Source organism: Pteronotus mesoamericanus, unplaced genomic scaffold (genome assembly GCF_021234165.1).
Source record: "Pteronotus mesoamericanus isolate MK-2021 breed Mesoamerican mustached bat unplaced genomic scaffold, CSHL_Meso_final contig_170, whole genome shotgun sequence".
NCBI classification, from domain to species: domain Eukaryota; kingdom Metazoa; phylum Chordata; class Mammalia; order Chiroptera; family Mormoopidae; genus Pteronotus; species Pteronotus mesoamericanus.
Window position 1 is genome coordinate 175,659 of NW_026555069.1, and position 16,028 is coordinate 191,686.

The 16,028-nt window shown below is 46.2% G+C and overlaps 2 gene segments (V, D, J or C); both read left to right on the top strand.

Annotated features, from left to right (window-relative positions):
* Positions 1-2,389: 2,389 nt before the first annotated feature.
* Positions 2,390-4,775, top strand: LOC129064943 (immunoglobulin heavy variable 4-30-4-like). The segment is given in 3 exon segments: positions 2,390-2,484; positions 2,570-2,877; positions 4,644-4,775. Coding segments are annotated over 3 exon segments (486 nt in total).
* A 9,571-nt stretch (positions 4,776-14,346) lies between these two features.
* Positions 14,347-14,984, top strand: LOC129064944 (immunoglobulin heavy variable 4-59-like). The segment is given in 2 exon segments: positions 14,347-14,444; positions 14,530-14,984. Coding segments are annotated over 2 exon segments (501 nt in total).
* Positions 14,985-16,028: the final 1,044 nt, after the last annotated feature.

Genomic DNA, 16,028 nt, shown 5'->3' on the forward strand with positions numbered 1-16,028 from the left:
CACAGATGTGCCTTGGAGACACAATGCCTGGGGAAATGGGCCACTCTCAACACCACAGTGGCCTTGTGCTTCCAGGTCTGTGGGAGACAGAGGGTCAAGGGCGTGGAGGCAGAGCATGAAAGGGGTAACTGGTTTGGGGAATAGGAGATGGGGAGTTATTATTTAAAGGGTACTGAGTCAGTGTGGGAAAGAATTCTTGACTTGAAGGGTGACAGGTTTCACAGCCTTTTGGATGTATTTAATGTCACTGTGTGAAGTTAAAAGAGATTATCCTGGTGAATGTTTGGGGCAAAACCCTCAGAAGCAGTGCGACTGTTCTACGTGTATTTTCAAGATAATGGAATCTGGGAAGAAGGGGAGCCTGGTCCAGGACTCTGGGCTACAGGGATCCTCGGGCTGAGAGTTGTGTGTGATGTGGAGATGTGGGATCAAGGACAGTGGGGAATCACATCTTGAGAGGGGTCAGGACATGACAAGGACCCAGGTCCTATTTGAGGGAGATGTGATGTGGGTGGCATATCAATAAGACCCAGCACTCTCTATATATGTAGTCACCAGAATGAGTTGTGTGGACACACGACTCTCCAGGACACTCACCACAACAGGACCATGCCATACAGCATGGACACAGTCTTCTCAGGAGACACGTTGTCCCCATGAATTTCTCTTTGATGCATCCTCTGAGCACCTAACCTGGTGCAGGAGGAAGAACAACAAGACCTTCAACATGTGCCACTTACCTGGGTTTCAGTCTCTAAAGCTCTTGGAAAACTGTGGCACAGAGACACCCACCTGAAATGGACCTCTCAGCAGCATCGCAGGCAAATGTGAGGAGGAGAAAACATGTTCACTCTGAGGGTCCTCGGGGAAGGTGAGGATGCCCTGAGCTATCAAAGACCCTAAGCAGGGCCTCAGTTGTCCTCCGTGTTGGGGAGGAGACAGGAGTGGATTACAGAGTACAAGTGTACACCACCTGTCCAAGTGTGTTGCTTGGTGGATGAAGTGTTCTCACAGCTTCCCTTCCTTGGCATCCACCTCCCTTTCCTTCAAGCTGGTCACAAGGGGAAGGTTCCAGCACTGCTAATGGGGTCTCTTAGCCCCTGCAGGGCAGTAGGGCCTTCCCTGTCACAGATGCCACCTTGGTCTCATTTGGCTACACCTCCTCATCATTCTGTCCATTTCTGTTTCGAAAGGGAGGAACTCCAGAGACATTTGTCACATGAGGAAATTTCTCAGCGGGTCCTTAGATGTGTTCAGTCTGTCGGATGTGCTCCAGTCCTTGCTGTGCACTGTGAGATGGCAGGCACTGCAGTGAGTGGTTTCTGAGGATGGAGGGTGTGCGAGACTCAGGCAAGCAAACCTGGTTTTAAGCCTTTACTGGGCTGCTGAGTTTCATCATGTGCTTCACTTCACGTAAGTGAAGTACTAAAAGGTACAGCTACTTTGCTCATCGGTTTCCATCCATCTGTCACCTTGGCCTCAGGAGCTCCCAGTCCCCTTCCCAGGACATCAGCCTCCAGATCCTCCCTCAGGCTCTCAGGTGAACATGGGCATGGCAGGTTCCAACCTGACCCTCTGTGACCAGGAAGCAGTGCTCATCCTCCTCATACATCTCAGGACACCTGATGGCCCAGAGTCAGAGCCTGTGTGTCTCAGGGAGAAGGTGCCTCAAGGGCTCAAGGGGCCATGTGGTCCGGGAACCTGGGAAGCCTCCTGAGATGCTCACCAGTGGGAAGGGGCTGCACTGCCTGGGGGAACTCAGATGAAAGGAAGGACACGGCGTGTGTAACACCTGTTTCAGCTACAAGGTCTGAGCTGGACTCTGGGCAGCAGGTCCTAATCTGTGTGGCCTGGTCTGCGGAGTTGGACGGAGACAGAGGCTGCACATGCAATGCCATCTGCAAGTGAAAGGGCCTCAGCCAGAACAAAGGAAATGCTATTCTTCACTTTGAAATATTCATATATGAAAATGCACATCAAGTTATTTTTAATATGAATTTATGATTATCCCATATGGAAAGGACATGTCTACTTCATGTGTTTCTTTGGACTAGGGAATATGTTTAGGTATAAATTAATATATTTAAAGATCCTCTTGAATAATCTATGGAATTAAAATAGTGTGTTCCTTCCCCCAGTACAGCTTTAAGTGTTAAAGACAGAAAGAAAGGTGGGTTTTTTGGCATGTTTCAAAGTTGACACATAACCCCGTTCTCTCCCATACCTGACCTATGCCATCCAGTCCAAGAGAAGAAATGTGCTCAGGACCCAGAAGGACAGTGGCCTCACTGTCTCCCCACTTATGAGAATAGCGTCCACCTTATGCAAATTTCTTTCTCAGATCCTGGTTAAATCCTCCCCTGTGCAGTGGAGGATCACACTTCCATACTCACACGACGCTGAGTCACTGGGGGAGCCAGACCTGCGTGTAGAATAAGATGAAACTGCTGGGCCTCCTCCTGTGCCTGCTGACAGCCCCTCAGGGTGAGTTTTTGAGATGTCAGATAAGTGTCTATGGGACAGTGGTGACTGCATGTGACTGACATGGACCGATGCTCTTTGTCCCCAGGTGTCTGGTCCCAGGTGCAGCTGCAGGAGTCAGGCCCAGGACTGGTGAAGCCCTCGCAGACTCTCTCCCTCACCTGCACTGTCTCTGGATTATCCATCACTAGTAACGACTGGAGCTGGATCCGCCAACCCCCAGGGAAGGGGCTGGAGTGGATCGGGTACATAAGTGGTGGTGGAAGCACTTACTACAGCCCGTCCTTCAAGAGCCGGGCCTCCATCTCCAGAGACACGTCCAAGAAACAGTTCTCCCTGCAGCTGAGCTCCATGAGCACCGAGGACACAGCCGTGTATTACTGTGCAAGAGACACAGTGATGGGAAGTCAGCAAGAGCCCAGATGCAAACCTGCCTGCAGGAAACACAGATTCCGGGCTGCAAGGGGCGCTCAGGACACAAGAGGAAGCCATGGAAACCAACACTGTCATGGTCCACAGACTCTGACATGCTACAACCAATTTTCTGGCTCCACTATTCCTGCTTCATCACCTGCTTCTGCTCCTGGCGAGACATTGGTCCAGTGTCCACTTTGTCACTACCCTCGAGGCTTCAGGCAGAGCACTCTGAGAGGGGGACCTGTACTCTGTAGGTCAGAGAGACCCTCTACACCAAAATTAGGTCAGTATTGGCTACACTGAGTGCAAAAGGGAACCCTGGGTCTGAACTTCCCCAGGAAATCCTGGACTTTCTCACCATGGCCTCTGCACGTTCCTGGTGCTGGTCAGACAGGAAACCCCAAGGCTGGGCTCTCTCCAGTCCTTACATCAATTGTGTTTGCTTTTCTTCTGTCATCAAAGGAAGCACCTCATTTGTGAGGATGAGTAGGGATCCTTCCACCGAACCAGGAACTGGGAAAAGAGGGGTCAGGTGTTATTACCATGAAAAGTTACAGTGTGTGTGTGGGCTTGTGTCTCTTTTTCTCTGTGATTTATTAAACAGTAGAAGTTTATTGGCATAAGGGCCATGTGTAGGGATACAAGAAGAACCTGTGGACTTCAGTGTCCCTCCAAGTCACTGAGAGCTTCTGGACTCAGGGCTGTGAGCTGAATCAGTGCACCTGACAGCTCCAGCAAAGGGGCTCTCTGGTGGCTGCACAGAGCCCTGTGTCAGAGTTCCTGCAGTGTCACTGGTATCTACTAAGGACAATTCACTTTATTCTGACTTGTCTAAGCACATGGTGTCTCTGAGGGACCATCCTGAACTCAGGGATCAGTTTTCAATTCTGGGACCCAGACACTGAGAAGTCTGTGCCCTGTCAGCCAAGACACGGCCCTCCCTTGCAGGGCTGGGGCTGGGCAGTAGGTGGTAAGTAGAGCCCATGATCTTCAGAAGCAGGTGGAGCTGGAAAAAGGAGGCATGTCCCCTGAGAGCATGGGTATTCCTGTTTTTATCAAATCATCTAAAAGAAGGGTTGGGCTGGGTGTGACTCTAAATACCTATCTGTGTAAGAGCATTTACCAAATTGAAAAGGACAAAGGAGCCACAGTCAGTGGGAGTATTTCTATAGCTTCTTTGTATCTGAATGTTCAGAAGCTGAAGGCCTTGATCCAAAACATAAAACCTACAGGTATTAAAACCCAGAATGTCCAGGTGTCTCTGTTTCACTTGGAGGTATTGTCAATTAAAAGCATCTCCTGTGGGGCTCGGTCTTCTGTGAGAAGAGCTCTGTATGTACAGAGCTCTGGGGTCTAGAAAGGGGCACAGATCAGAGAACACTGACTGAAAATTGAACCCTCACCATCCCATTGTCCATGTGCCCTGCATCCTCCACCTTCTTGAAGATGAAGTCTGATAATCAGGGATGAAGTACATTTCCTCATGACTATGAAAATTAGATGATGCAGACTAGGTTCAATGTGGGTCTGTCTGTGCCCTGAGAGCATCACCCTCAGCCACACCCTCCCCTTCAAAAGTCCTGATGACACCACTGTTCACCATGGACAAGTGATAGGAAGCCCTCCTCCTGGTGGCAGTGGCTACAGGAGAGGATTCTTTGCTCATGGTTTCAGGAGGGGACCAGGGATGGTCAAGAGGAACACACAGCCAGCCCTGCCTCCTCTCCTTCTGTGTGCACTCCTAGGAGCAGCTGGTGCCCTCTGGGTCTGAGGTGAGGAAGCCTGCAGCCTCAGTGAATGTCTCCAGCAAGGCTTCTGGGTACACCTCCAAGATTTCCCTGTATTCTCTGTATGAGAGGCCCTGGAAAAGCACCTGAAATATATGGGCTTCATCAACATAAAGTCACTGCTAAACCCATGTAATTCCAATGTTATAAGGAATGGCAAAGTAGGGTTTTAATTAGCCCCATGGGAAACAGAGGATACGCCACCTGTTTGGTATTAGGCTTTACCTGAAATTCCTATAACTTTGGGAAGTAACTTAAGTTTTACATACTCCCAAATATCTTGAGTTTCTCCCTTACCACCTCTCAGGAAATGAACTTTCTTTCCTTGCCTGAGAAGACTTCCTTGAACCTTCAGAATAAGTCAGTCACCAGGCCCTGTCTCAATTCCAGTGAGATCAACTTAGGAGAAAAATATAAATGCCTCAATATTGCTTATTAAGTGTAACTAACGAAACTGTTTTAAGAAAAATGTAAGTTTTCCTAATTCTGAAAATAGAAAGTATTAACAATTAGCAATGTTTTCACCAAAAATAAAACTATAATAATCTTCAGTTTATTCTCACCTATAATCAATATTGTTTGTGTTGATTATTTGTCAATATATCTGTAAATCCTGTTATTCCATGAAGTTCCAGTAATCTTTATCTCATTAAAAAAATGTGATCTGAAGTTTTATTCTCAGAAATACAGAACTCAGAGTATGTTGCATCCTATAAATGGTTCTTTCTGAAACTATGTAACATATTTGTAAATGCATCAAGATCAAACAATGGCTGTTCCTACATGATAGAAAATGAAACTAAAAATGACAATGTTATACATCTGAATTTTCTGCAATTGACAAATAATTTTTCCTCTAAAACAACATTTCAAGATATTAAACATACAAGTTAAGTTATATCAGAACCTTTTATACTCTTGGAGATTTTTATGTAATCTCTAATCATCCATTTTAATAATGAAATATGTGTGTATACATCGAACATAGGTATTCATTATTTATTAAACAAAACTTCCCTTTAACACTAAGTGTATCAAATAGGCCTAATTGGTTAAAAATTTCTCCTCTATGAGAAAAAATTACAAATCCACATGGCATTCCAGGAACTCATTGGAATGGCTGAAAGCCAGTTTTAGGACAACAGAAAATTGTTGGCGCCAAGTCATTGGGAGGATATAAAGGGGTCGATTAGCTGAGGGGACTGGCTGTGACTCCAGACCACTGTGGAGGATCAGTATCAGCTACGCAGGGCCCCACTCCACAGAGCTGGACTTAATTTAGCAGGGCTCTGATTCCCACTAAGTAACACATTGAGTGTGTTGCTTGCAGAGGCAGTTGGATGGTGGTACTTCAACATGGTCTGTAGCTTCTCCACTGTGTGGAGCAACACTTGGACCACTTGGTAGGTGTGGTCAAAGTCAACTGACACTTGTGTCTGGAGTCACCCAGCAAATGTGCCAAAGCAGCCTGTATATGGGTGCTACTTTTCCTGTGCTTGGAGTTGCCAAAACAAAACCAAACTGTGAACTAAGACCACCTGTTTCTAGTGTTGGATCTGGGATGATTTAGTGAGGTGTTCAGAAGTCACTGAGACTAGACACTTCTTGTTTAAGGAAATATAAGGGATTCTGAAGCACGAGCCAAGTTATTTGTATGATAAAACCATTGTAAGAAACATAGGTGTACCTGAAAGGTGGAGGGCTGAAACTCAGGGAATCACTATCATGATGCCAACAAAAGGATCCATGTTGATGGAGTCTCCAATTTCTGCTGTTTCTGTGTGAGTAGGGCCCAGCAAAAGAACAATAACAATTACAGCACTTATGTCTGGGAAATATCTGGCCCCCACGTCACACTTTGATTCCAAACCATTCAGTTCCTTCATGTCTATGCCTCTGGTCCCCTTTGAGCTGTTGCACCAGTGCTAGAGCTCAGAGGGAGCCTGAACCAGTCTGTACATCGGCCATTTAAAAGGAATTGCCTAAGATTCAATTCCCAGAGTTTTCTACAACCAGAAGTTGTGGGGACTTATTTCTTGTCACTGGTACCCTGGGCTGAGGGGCCTTGTGTATGGCTAGTACCACTTGGTCTGCCAATTTTTATTTGCTACAGGTAGAAACAAATGCCACATGACTGTTCCTCCTACCAGACCCAGTTTGGTTACTTTTTTAATTATGTAATTTGAGGACTTCCATTCCTCTCAAATTATGTTGCTTATGAATAATAGTTGTTCTGTACTTTAGTTGTAATTTTGATGTGCCTGTGTGAGGAGGTGAGTTGTGCTTACCTACACTGACCTCTTTTCTGTAATTCAAAACACTGTTTACTGATATAAGTATAGACTCACACATATCTGTGTTTGGTTTTAAGCCAATGCTATATTACTAATTTTGTATTTGGATCTTGACCTTTTTCTGTCCATTATCAGCTTTATTCTGTTGGTTCCTCTGTCCTGTTAAAATGCTCTGAGTTTGCTTTGTCATTTCCTTACTTTGCATGAATGAGAGTTGCTCCAGGATCCTGGGGTATATTTCCTTCCCCACCCCTAAACTTGCCTTCTCCCAAAGAAGTCCACTTTGTTCCATTTAAGAATTATATTATAGTTCAAGGCCTTCATGCCAGGGTGCTTGTTTTTAGTGGGAAGTCACTGCTATGGATCCTCTTAACTGGGAGACATGAACACCTAAGCCCAGGTGGGCATGGTCACCATGACTGACAGGCAAAGAGTCCAAGAGTCAGACAGAACATCCTGGTTCACAGAGACCTGGACATTGGCTCTTTCATCATGTTGTCTCTAGAGAGTTAATGTCTGTAGACAGTACTAGATTCTTACTTGGTAGGCCAACAACAAAGAGTTGCAGGCCAAGGGAACAGATTGTAACTTGGATAAAATCATAGAACTTTAATGGCCTTCAATCGATTTCAAACTTAAGCAAGTTTACAGATTCAAAGGCTCTGAAGTGAGGAGGAAGTCAGGTCCCTTGAAGGAGGATGATACCACGTTACAAAAAATTGCGACATTAATCTTCCCCAGACTTCCTAAAAGAATGTGGCCATTGCAGGGTATCTGCGCTGAGGAATAGGAAGTGATCCGACTTTCAAATATTACCAGTTCTTGTCTCCACACTGCCATTTATTTCAGAATATTTCCAATGTCACTCTTGTCCATCAGTCACAGTAAGGACTTACGAGGGTCAGGTGCTCAGTGTAATTTCACCTCATGTCCTTGTCACAGTGGACACAGAGGGTCCTTCTTCCCACTCTCTGGTGACATCCTATTATGCTATTATGATGGCAGAGCTTGGAAACACTACAAACCTATGATCTCTCACATGGCCTCTCTGACCTGTAGTATGGGGACACCCTGAAGAATATGGTCATGTAAACCACTGAAACTGTGCTTATTCAGGAAGACAAAATAAGAATTTAGAGACTTCTGAAAAAACTCCTGACTTCCAAAACCCATGGGGTTCTAACTGCATCCCCAATCAATCATCTATTTGGTTTTTGTGGGAGAAATGGATGTTGGAGAATCACAGTAAATTTTTCTATCCTTCAGCTGGTTCTGAGAGAAAATACTTCTCTCCTAGCATATGCGATTTCCATGTTGAGCAAACTAACATAACCATGGTGCCTAGTGTTAGGTTGTTGACTCTGAAAAGCCTTTAGACCAGGGTGTTTTACAACTGCGGCTGTCCTGGGTCTGCTGCCTACAACTGCAGGTCATTGAAATGAGGGACATCTCACAATCATCATGTGAAAATCAAGTCAGTATAAATGTAAATGTCAATATGCCATTATGTTCTGCTTCTCTGGAGGAATGTGACCTATGCTCCCTTAAAACAGAGGGCAGGCAAGTTTGCCCATCTTTGGCCACCGGAACCCACCCATGTGTTTACTTGAAACAGTATTTGGCACTCAGTGAACAAAATATGATCGGATGATCCCATTAATTAATAGCACATTAGAATGTGTAAAACTGTTTCCTAACATCCTCTGTGCCCTAAACCTGTAAGGACCATTGAAAATATTGTAGCCTCATGAAAACACAAAGTTACTGAGGATGGAATAGCACAGTGATGTGTATCAGAGCTCACTGAGAGGGATTCAGCAGACTAAGCTGATGACCAACCACAACACACAGGTCCTCAGGGATCGATCTGGAAAATGAATTTTCTCTTTCCTGATCTAGGAAAATATCAAACTGAAATTTGCCTTCACGTGGGAACATTTATGATATACATTTACTGAAATAAGACAGATTTATTTTACTCATCCAATTACTGTGAAAATTTGCAAAGAAGAGTGTCTGTTTGATGAAGGTCCCAAGTGTGATAATATGTGATAATGACAAGATCAACATAGTAGAGAAATATACACTGTATTAAATAAGTGGTGACACACAGAAAACACACATGTTTGAGAAATTGAGCATGGGTCCAAGGTGCCGTGGATTAGGGACCTTCTCTGGGCTCTATTAGGCAGGGACAAACTGTGACATTGCCTGGACAGTGGAAACCAAACTGAGGCCCTTTTCTGTCCCTGGAACTAAGGGAAAACTCAGTGCCTGCTAGGCTCCTGGATGTGGAATCCATGGATCCCAAATGTGGAACATCACCCCTGCTTCTCTGTGACCAACCCTAGACAGAGCAGCTTTGAAGCAGAGCTGGAGTAATGACCAGCAGTGTCTGAGCCCTCACCCATGACACCTTGATCAGTGTGTGTGGCCACGAATATCCACACTTGGGAAAGAAAGAGGATGGACTTACAACATGGACTCATGCATGCAGACTGAACCATGTGAAGAAGGTGCATGAGTCTGCCCATAGAAAGTGCTGGGACTTGAGAAAATAATTTTTTTTCAGTGTGGTGGTGCAGGAATACCCTGAAGAGACTGACTAGCTCACATGGACTGTCCCCTATGACAAGAATATACAGTAATTTGGAACCAAAATATTCATGAAGTTTTGGGAGAGAAAGACACACACTTCTTTAAGGACAGCTGTTCCCAGCGTGGCCCTGGATTAACAAGGGAATGATTACACTTGGCAGTGCCGCCTGAAGAATGCAAGGGGCTACTCCTCCTGTTCTTGGTCCGGGAGCCTCTATGCCTCTGTATCTGACCCTGGAGAAAGTCAAGCTCTCCAGGTCCCTGGTGTCACATGGCTACTGCTCCTTGAACATGACCTAAATGACCATGAAGATGCTGTTTGTATTACAGGTGTCATTTTTAGATGGATGGACAGGTTTCTGTGGGGCAGGCAGGCCACTGCATTGTGATGATGGAAAATACTGGTGGAAATGTAAGAGTGAATTAACTCAGTCATGTAAACCACAGGCCCCTTTCGCTGATTGGCATGAACAGTCACAGTGCCTGGGTGTGAGGGACACATGGGTGTTACCAGTTACCATGACCATAGGTGGAGAAGATGTTAGTGGAGACCTTGTTACTATAGAGTTGACCATATGGAGCCTGAAGCTTGAGCCTACTTATACCTCAAGGAATTCCCTGAGGTATAAATGGCACATTGAGTAAGGCCTGTCCTATCCCATAGGAAGAAAGTCCTAAGAGACAGGAGCCAGTAAGAGGACTTCCTAATGCACCTGTTGAAGTGGCCCCCTAGGGCCCTGTGGTTAAAAGACATTAGAGGCTTGTGCAAGGCAGCGATGTGCTCAAGGTCCGTATATTCCTCTTTCACCCACAGAGGAGCCAAGTGCCAGCAACCACTGTCCCATCCGTCAGCCACAGAGACTGAGGCTGGCCATGGGACTCCTGTTCTTTGAGAATATTTCCCAGGGTTGGTCAAGCCATGTCACATGGCCCAAGGAATCTGGGAATTGGTCCTGAAAGCTGCAGGTCTTTGCTCTGCTCTGCACGTCATGGTCCTTTTTGCAGGTGCCACTGCTGGAGGGCTATGCAAGGAATTCAGTGCAGACACATGGACACCTGACTTACATATTCTCATGCCAACAGACATCCCTTTCTTTCCTGAGCATCTAACAATCAGAGACTCACTACATCAGATGGACTTACTGTGTTCCATACCATCTTTTTAATCCTGGTCAGACAAGAATTGAAATGAATTGTTGAAAGATGTTTTGGGTGCACACAAGGAAATAAATGTGTGAGGGTTGGTGGGAAGGAATCATGAGTGTGTGCTCACACTCACCATGAGGGGCCCAAGGACCTTTCCATTCCACAGCCTCCAACCCTGTCCTGGGGGTCAGATGGAGGCCTGTGGCAGCCTTCCAGGTAGGACAACACTTGTCTCCTCACATCACCACACCTTCTCTTCCGCTACGGGATGCAGTGTGTCTGGTCCTGCAGGTGTTAGAAGGATGTTTCCCTGAGCAAGCAAGGCTCATTGAGCTGTATCTCTCAACCATGATATCAGAATTCGCAGTGGCCCAACAGGGAGGGTTGCGCATTTCCCCATCATATATAGTTGAAGAGACACAGATGAGTTCAGGGCAAAATTACTTAATAATATTTTTGTTAATAAAAATAAAATGAAAGGTTGCTATTTACAGGTTGGAAAAATAAAAATGGGGGAAAATCCTTTGTATTGAACTGAAATATTTGGTCTCCATCTGCGTGTTTGATAGTCACCCAGATGTTACCACAGTGAACATGAGCTCTGCCATCTTCTGCTCCCACAAATCACACTTCTCTCTGTCCTTGCCCCCCAGGGTCTCGCTTAACCATTACAGAGGGGATGCCACACCCAGTCAGGGAGGGGCATTGACTGTGGGCTCCTCCTGAGCATGAAGCTTAGAAGGAAATCAGCCCCTCCTGGGGTGGACTGTGCTGCCTTCCAGTGGATGGTGAATCAGCCGGGGTCATTCCAGCTTGGCACTGGACATATGTACAGACAATGGGATGGCACAGGGTAAGCGTGAAGCACAGACCCAGAGGACGCGCTCGGCCTTTCACCCAGGTCCACCATGTCTCTGACTCCTGAGGTTCTGTGACCTGGCTCGGAAATGGTGATAGAGGATGGAGGGATGTGTGTGCCTGGGCTGATAACGATGACCCACGTGAGGTGCAGGTTCTGTCTGAAGCACTTAGCAAGAACTTCTAGAAATCAACCTCATCACACATTTTACTTTCAAATATAATGAGTACTTTGTACAAGGTGGAAGAGATGTGTCAACACCCACAGGGAACAAGAACAAGTGGCATTGTGGAGGGGTGGGCACAGATCAGAGGAACAGGAGCATAAGAACCTGGAGGAGGCCAACGGAACTGGGGCTGACCCAGAGAGCACAGGCAGAAAAAGTAAATACATTGCCTTCCAGCCATTTTTTTAAAATTAGGTTTTGAAATGAAAAATTAATTTAATAATTCACAGAAAATGACCAACAGTAGCAATATAATTAAAACATCTATTTTGCATACCTGAAACAAGACATAACACATGTTTACTATACAAAAGTAATTATATTGCCAGAATTATAAAATTTCCAACATCAGGAACAAGGGCAACCTAGCCTCCCTGTCATTTAGAGAGAGGTGCTCAGGTACAAGGAACATTGTAATTTCCTAAAGCAAATAAAATGAGTGTTCATGAAGGACTGTCCTTGATATAGGGTTATATTTACAGCAAGGCTGATGTCCCAAATTGTTTTTCACTCCTGTGCACCTAGGGATGGAATAGGGTCTGAGAAATGCATGGTTGGTCAAGTTCATTTTTTGTGAATGTCATAGTGTTATTACACATACCCAGAGGGATCGGCCACCACTGTGACTGCACAGGCTGTGCTTTTACATGGCTGGCAGGGCAGTAGGATGTTTTACATGATCATCTGCACACACACACACACACACATACATGAGCAATGTGTGGCACTACAACATTACAACAACAATGACTTCCCCGGATGATAAAATAGTTGAATCCCGTTAGGATCTTACGGGACCACTGAGAAACACAACATATCTGTTGACCAAAAAGCTGCATGTGCATTTGAGTATAGAGGAAACTATGATTGTAGAATGTGGCAATGCCAGATATGCTTAAGGTGATGCTTCAGAGTTAAAATGATTATGGAGACAATGTTCATTATTTTTAACACCAACTTGAAAGATACCTAAAGTTGCAATAATGGTGTCCAGCTTGTCCTGTCTGGCACATTCAGTTACGATCATAGAGAGAGGCTCCTTGTGGGGTTTCTGTCTGAAGGAAGCCCTGCGTGGTCTCTGAGGAGCACCTGTCTGGCAGCGAGCTTCTCCTCTGCAGCTGAGTCTCAGGATGTGTGAACCAGCATCACTCCTCCTCTCCACTATTACAGAGCCACAGAGTCCTCCATCAAAATGTCTGGGAAATAGAGAAAACAGTCTCTGTGAGAGTGAGCTCTCTGGTGAATATTTAGAAGAAACATTCTGTTAAAATATTGATGAATTAAATGTAGCAAAAATTGCCCCGGAATGGTGTGGTTCCATGCATTGAGTGCCAGACTGCAAACCAAAAGATTGCCGGTTCAATTCCCAGTCAGGGCACTTGCCTGGGTTGTGGATCACGTTGCCAGCAAAGGGCATGTAAGAGGCAACACACATTGATATTTCTTTCCCTCTCTTTCTCCCCACCTTCCTCTCTGCTAATAAATGAATGAATGAATGAATGAATTTGGAAAATGTAGCTAGAATTAAAACTGTATGTCTGTTGAAATGTACTTTTAAGGGAATGAAAAGATGAGTGAAGATTTTAGAGCATGTTTATAAATGTTATGTCTGTAAATATTGTGTCCTGAATAAAAAAGGACTTTCCAGGTAGTGCAGGAGCGAGGAAAATCTGGCCCCACGGCCCAGCCCCCCCAGGGAGGTTGGAGATGCAGAGGGTTCCTCTGAGGGTCACAGTGACCTTCCCTCTGGGCAAAGCTATCAGTGCCCCTCCCCTCTCTCCTGCCTCTGAACACAGTGAACTGTTAGTAACAGAATCTAAGACGGTGGATCAGCCACGACTCTGCTCACATCTTCTCTTCATTAATTGGATGGCAATGCAGCAAATAGATGTGTACTGGTGTTTGTTTCTCCTGTTCTGTATAAAAAAAAAATGTGCTCCTCTCTGATGTAATTAGTGAGGCCTCTCTGCTGCAGGCTTCAGTGCCATAAGGGAGATTTAGCAGAGAGAGCCTTGGACACACATACAAGACTCACACAGCAAGGACCACGGGGCTCCAACCAGCCTCTAGTTGCTCATATAAAAGTCATCCTAGGCGTTTGAGTTGCAGAAAGTGAGGTTTTTGAAAAAACTGTCCTATATGTTGGGATCATATTTATACCTAACTTGAAATCAGCATATTACTAACCATATAATTATGATTACAAACTTCCCATTGTGGATACTTTCATGTTTCATGTTCAGGAAAGTGTTTGGACATAGTGTTCATCCCTTAGGACATCTACCAGAAAACAGATGAGATCCGAAATCTCCTCTTACACACAGAGGGTGGGGTCATCGTCTGACTTGTTTACAATGCACCTCACAACCTAAAGGTCCTCTTGTCCCAGGTCACACAGAGCATACGGTCAGGAGAAGAGGGGCCCAGAGGGGAACCTGACTCAGTCCCTTCTTACTTATGAGAACAGAGTCCCCCCACATGCAAATATCACTCCCAGCTCCCCTGTAAATCCTCCCCTGGGCTGTGGGGCTCACCACTGTCTCCTCACACAGGGCTGAGTCTCTGGGGAAGCAGAGCTGTGACCTAGAAGATGAGGCTGCTGGGTCTCCTCCTGTGCCTGCTGACGGCCCCGCAGGGTGAGTGTCTCAGGAGTCAGACAGGGGTCTATAGGATGGTGGTGATTGCACATGACTGACAGGGACAGATGCTCTTTGTCCCCAGGTGTCCTGTGCCAATGGAAGCTGCAAGAGTCAGGCCCAGGACTGGTGAAGCCCTCACAGACCCTCTCCCTCACCTGCACTGCGTCTGGTGGCTCAGTCACCAGCAGTTACTACTGGCACTGGATCCGCCAGCCTCCAGGGAAGGCACTGGAGTGGATGGGGTACTGGACAGGAAGCACAAGATACAACCCAGCGTTCCAGGGCCGCATCTCCATCACTGCTGACACGTCCAGGAACCAGTTCTCCCTGCAGCTGAGCTCCGTGACCCCTGGGGACACAGCTGTGTATTACTGTGCAGGAAACACAGTGAGGGGAAGTCAGCAGGAGCTCAGACACAAACCTGCTTTAGGGATCCACTGGAGGGCTGTGCTGCAGGGGACACTCAGGACACTAGGGGGCGCTCAGGATCCAGATGTCATAGCATCAGAAGCAGGAGCAGGCGCAGGTGGAGGCTGAGCCCTGGGTCTCTCCACAGTCTGGCTTTCCTCTCCATCTGACATCTGCGTCTGCATCTTCTCCAGAGTCTGGACCAGGACTTTAATGAGACAGACAACTCAGCAGCAAACGACACCTCCCAGGGCTCACATGCCTACTGCTAGCAGAGCGCTGGTCAATCCTGACAAAGAATAAAGGCCTTGTAGGGATCATTTCCCCAGAACCCTGCCCACAGCAGGGTTGGCTGCAGCTCCTGTGTAAACCCAATGTGGTTTCCACCCAAATGACCTTTAGATACTGAGTCTTATATCGATTACACACCAAACAACAAGATGGTGCTCAGTTTTTCTCAAAGATTATATTTATTTACTCATAGAGGGGAGAAAAGAGTGAGAAAGAGGGAAAAAAAATCAGTGTGTGGTTCCCTCCCTAGTGTCCCTTACTGGGGACCTCACCCGCAACCCCAGCATGTGCCCTCACTGGGAATCGAGCCTGTGACCCCTTGATTCACAGGCTGTTACTCAATCCACTTCTCCACACCTGCTAGGACTGGAGTTCAGTTCTGACATCATCGAGCCTCAGGAGGGTTACCAGGCCTCCCCAGCAGGGGTGAAGTGGTTTCCAGCAGCCCAACCAAGAGCTTTCCCTGGGTTTTCTGGTCAAAGGGTAAAGGTTCCCATGGTGGGCACAGACTTGGGCAAATTGACTCTCCCACATTGGGCAAAGGAGTACCTACTCAGGCTTTTCTAAATCAGTGTTTTCAGATGAGGGTGATTGGGATGCAGAGCGGGAGGCTTGGAAGCTCTCAGACTCCAGCATCAAAACATGGGCTCAGACCCCAGAGTCCAGCTAACAATTGCTCACATCACCAAGCCTAGTTAACATCACAGAGGACAGATAGACCAACAACTGTTTGTTTGGATGTCCAGGCTGAAGGAAAACACACACATACACTGAAGGGATACAGAAGGTTTATCATCCCATAGGAGAAATCTCTGGGAGGAATGGAAAAGGTCGTTCTGTAAGTCGGATGTATTTACAAGAGCCAGGAAAGAAGACCAGATT